The sequence below is a fragment of the Rhinopithecus bieti genome, unplaced genomic scaffold, assembly GCF_001698545.2.
Source record: "Rhinopithecus bieti isolate Rb0 unplaced genomic scaffold, ASM169854v2 scaffold_52099, whole genome shotgun sequence".
In the NCBI taxonomy this organism is placed as follows: Eukaryota; Metazoa; Chordata; class Mammalia; order Primates; family Cercopithecidae; genus Rhinopithecus; species Rhinopithecus bieti.
Genome location: NW_016820939.1, coordinates 1,077,140 through 1,080,707, shown reverse-complemented (window position 1 = coordinate 1,080,707; position 3,568 = coordinate 1,077,140). Strand labels below are relative to the sequence as shown.

General features: G+C 36.4%; 1 protein-coding gene across 1 annotated transcript in view; it reads left to right on the top strand.

Annotated features, from left to right (window-relative positions):
* The window catches only part of HSD17B13 (hydroxysteroid 17-beta dehydrogenase 13), a 21,557-nt gene that overhangs the window by 5,560 nt on the left and 12,429 nt on the right, over positions 1-3,568 (top strand). The window contains 2 exon segments of the mRNA XM_017860054.1: positions 367-498; positions 1,989-2,095. Of these exon segments, the coding sequence (XP_017715543.1) occupies positions 367-498; positions 1,989-2,095 (239 nt within the window).

Genomic DNA, 3,568 nt, shown 5'->3' with positions numbered 1-3,568 from the left:
AAAAAAAAAAAAAAAAAAAAAAAAAATTTAAAGAAAACCACTTTTTAAAAAAACGAGCACTTTAAAAATATTTGGTCAGAACTTATATAGTAATTTATCAGCATAAATGTTAATTTCACTTTACTGATAAATTTGCAAAACATGATGTGCTGGGTATTGAAATTTAGATGTTAAAAGAACAGTTTATCCCACCTTTATGACAGTGCTCCGTTGGCCTCCACTATTTGAGCTCAACAGTCCATCTTGCCTGAATTCTGAGAGACCTCATACAGTAGAAGAAAGACTCTAATCTCTGGATTATATTGGTCCCAAAACTTTTGAGTTTGTATAACACACCCAATGAATGTGTTCTTTCAATTTCAAAAGGTGAAGAAAGAAGTGGGTGATGTGACAATTGTGGTGAATAATGCTGGGACAGTATATCCAGCCGATCTTCGCAGCACTAAGGATGAAGAGATTACCAAAACATTTGAGGTCAACATCCTAGGACATTTTTGGGTGAGTGTGAGTCAGAAACATTTCTGATTTGTGCACCTTCTCTTAAGATACATGAAACTTATAACGGCGTTCACATACTTCTGGATAGGAAACTGGCCAGATCTTAGGCTTAATCAAGAATCATCAAATTTGTTTGAGTAGAAGAGCCACAGAGTCTCTGACACAAGGACACAGAATTCAAGTGGACACAACACACTAGAATGTAAGCTACTTGGTCTGTCTTGTCCACCAGTATCTGACACAAAGCTTGGCATGTACCAAGAATTCAACAAATGTTTGTGGAGGCTTGTTAAGGGTTGTCAGTGTACATCTTTTCAATGCTCTCACTTGTGACCTCATTTTTTCCCCTCTACACCATGATTTTGTAATGCGTCCTCATTTTGTGGAATTTTAGAATGGGAAGGACATCAGAAGTAATTACGTGGATGTATATAGGGTCGAGGACACTTTTGAATGAGACTCTGAGGCAAGTTCTAGATCCATGGGATGCTAGAATTGAGAAATGCAGCTACACAGACCTCATATAATTGGTTAGTTTTGTGGGAGATGGAAATATCAACTTCAGCTGCCTTTGTATAGAAATTTTTATGATTAATCTTCCAGTGCCTCAATATTAGTATAGAATCTAGGGCAAATCTGGATTCTGGAAGAAAGAAGAAAAAAAAAGAGAGGTATCCCCCTTACCTTTACCAGCTCCTCACATATGTGAATTGGCTCCCATGCCCACCAAACTACATGGAGACTTCATGTATTAGTTACCTATAGCTGCATAACAAATTATACAAAACTTAGTGGTTTAAAGCAACAATATATGTTCACCATCCTCTCACAGTTTCTGTGGGTTGGGAATTTGGGGGTAGCTTGGGTTGGGAGTTCTAGTTCTACGAATTTGCGTAGGATTTACTACATTCTTATAACATTTTATTGATGTTTCTCACAAAAGAGGTTTTTGGAAAAAAAGAAAGACTTGTTTCCTGTAACAGCAACATATAATATATAATATTACAAAGAGGGAGATAGTGAATTCAATCATGATGCATAAGTGTGGTGTAGAACTCTCAGCTTACACTACTCAACTGCCTTAATACAGTTACACAAGATTTCACTCTTTTAATTAGAATGATAAAGCCCCAAACCAAAAAATTACATGACACCAAATTATCATAAGGAATTATTTTACTTCTGAAAACTCTGAATTTTTCCCTTAATGTCGTTTAGATGACATATCCAGAAAAGGATCTATTTGATTCCTTCTGAAGGGAAGGATGGGGAATACTGAGATTAGTGTTGGCATGGGGTATAACCATACCAATAAATTTGTATCTTTATTTCTATCATTTGTATAGAATTGATCATGGAATACTTGGAAGTATTTTATTTCATTTTATAAGTTCTCTCAAATGCCTTTCTGTCTTAACAAAAATAAAACCACCTGATTTGGAAACCTAACACCTATGTCATTGTTTTTCTTCTTTCTGCAATGACTTAAGATCACAAAAGCACTTCTTCCATCGATGATAGAGAGAAATCATGGCCACATCGTCACGGTGGCTTCAGTGTGTGGCCACGAAGTGATTCCTTACCTCATCCCATATTGGTAAGTATCACATGCCAGCCATGTTATATATTTTTACACTTTGAAGGGAGCATTACACTTCACATTGTTACCGGTGGAGGGTGTCCTGGTTCTTGGCATCTTGAACAAAGAATTGGACAAAACGCACCAAAATGCCAGGAAAGAATGAAGCAACAAAAGCAGAGATCTACTGAAAATGAAAGTATGCTCCACAGGGTGGGAGTGGGCCCAAGCACAGGGGCTCAAGAGCCCATTACAGAATTTTCTGGGGTTTAAATACCCTCTAGAGGTTTCCACTGGTTACTTGTTGTACGTCCTATGTAAATGAAGAGGATAAATTAAAGTTACAAAGTCATTTACTCAGTGTACACCCCATATAAATGGAAAGGATATTTCCTGTCATAGCTGAAGTGTTTCCATTTGATTTAGTTCTAGGAAGTCAGCATGAATCGGCCTTATGTTCCCTGCCTCCAGACCCTATTCTCCTGCCTCAAGATGGCAATGCTCAGAGTAGAGTGATTTAGGTTAACAGAATTTAAATTTACAGTGGTTTAGAATGAATTTTTTAAATGACTTTTTCTAAAGCAATGAAACCGGTTTATAATTATATTTAAAATACTTTTAGATTTCTGCAAATTCTTCTGTAGAACAATGAGAGAAAACAGTAATGCCAAGCACGATTCCATTGTTTCCTGGAATAAGAAACAGAAACTCCACAGACTAAGAAGCAAAACCTACAGAAGCGAAAAAGAATACATGTCTATGTCATGGCCTTGGTGTCCAAAATAAGACAATCAGAGTGGTCCCTGGATCAAAACATTTTACAGTGTGCTTGTGCCATGAACGTGTGTGTGTGTGTGTGTGTGTGTGAGAGAGAGAGAGAGAGAGAGAAAGACAGAGAGAGAGAGAGAAACAACTCTACCTGATTAAAAGTTGCAGATACCACACTCCACGTACCACCAAAGACTTAAAGGGAAGGAGGTGGGAGGCCCTAAGGATATACTACTGTGTTTGCCAAATATCCTTTCCTGTAAACTCTTCTCCAGATCCTCATAATAAAATTAAGAGGCCAAAGTGGCAGCCATTATCAAGAGAAAAACCATCAACCCAGTTATTGAGAGAGAAAGGAGAAATGAGCAGAGTCCTACAGAAGTCTGTCAACACAGACATCAATTTTGTAGAATTACTAAATATGTTTTCCTGATTCATATTTTCAAAATAAAAGCAATAAAACTGATTAGAAAACGGTTTGAAGATTCAATGGAAAACCTTACATGTAGGGTGGAAAACTGAACATTAAGCCAATCAATAGAGTTATTTTTGTTCTTTTGCTATCGTTGTTTAAGAAATGAGATACGTTCACAATTCTGCTTAATCGTATAAGAAAATGAAAATGAATTGCCATTTATACTCTCAGAAAAATCACAAGTGGCTGATTTTTGGCTTCTACTTGTTCTTTTTTTTTTTTTTTTTTTTTTTTTTTTTTTTTTTTTT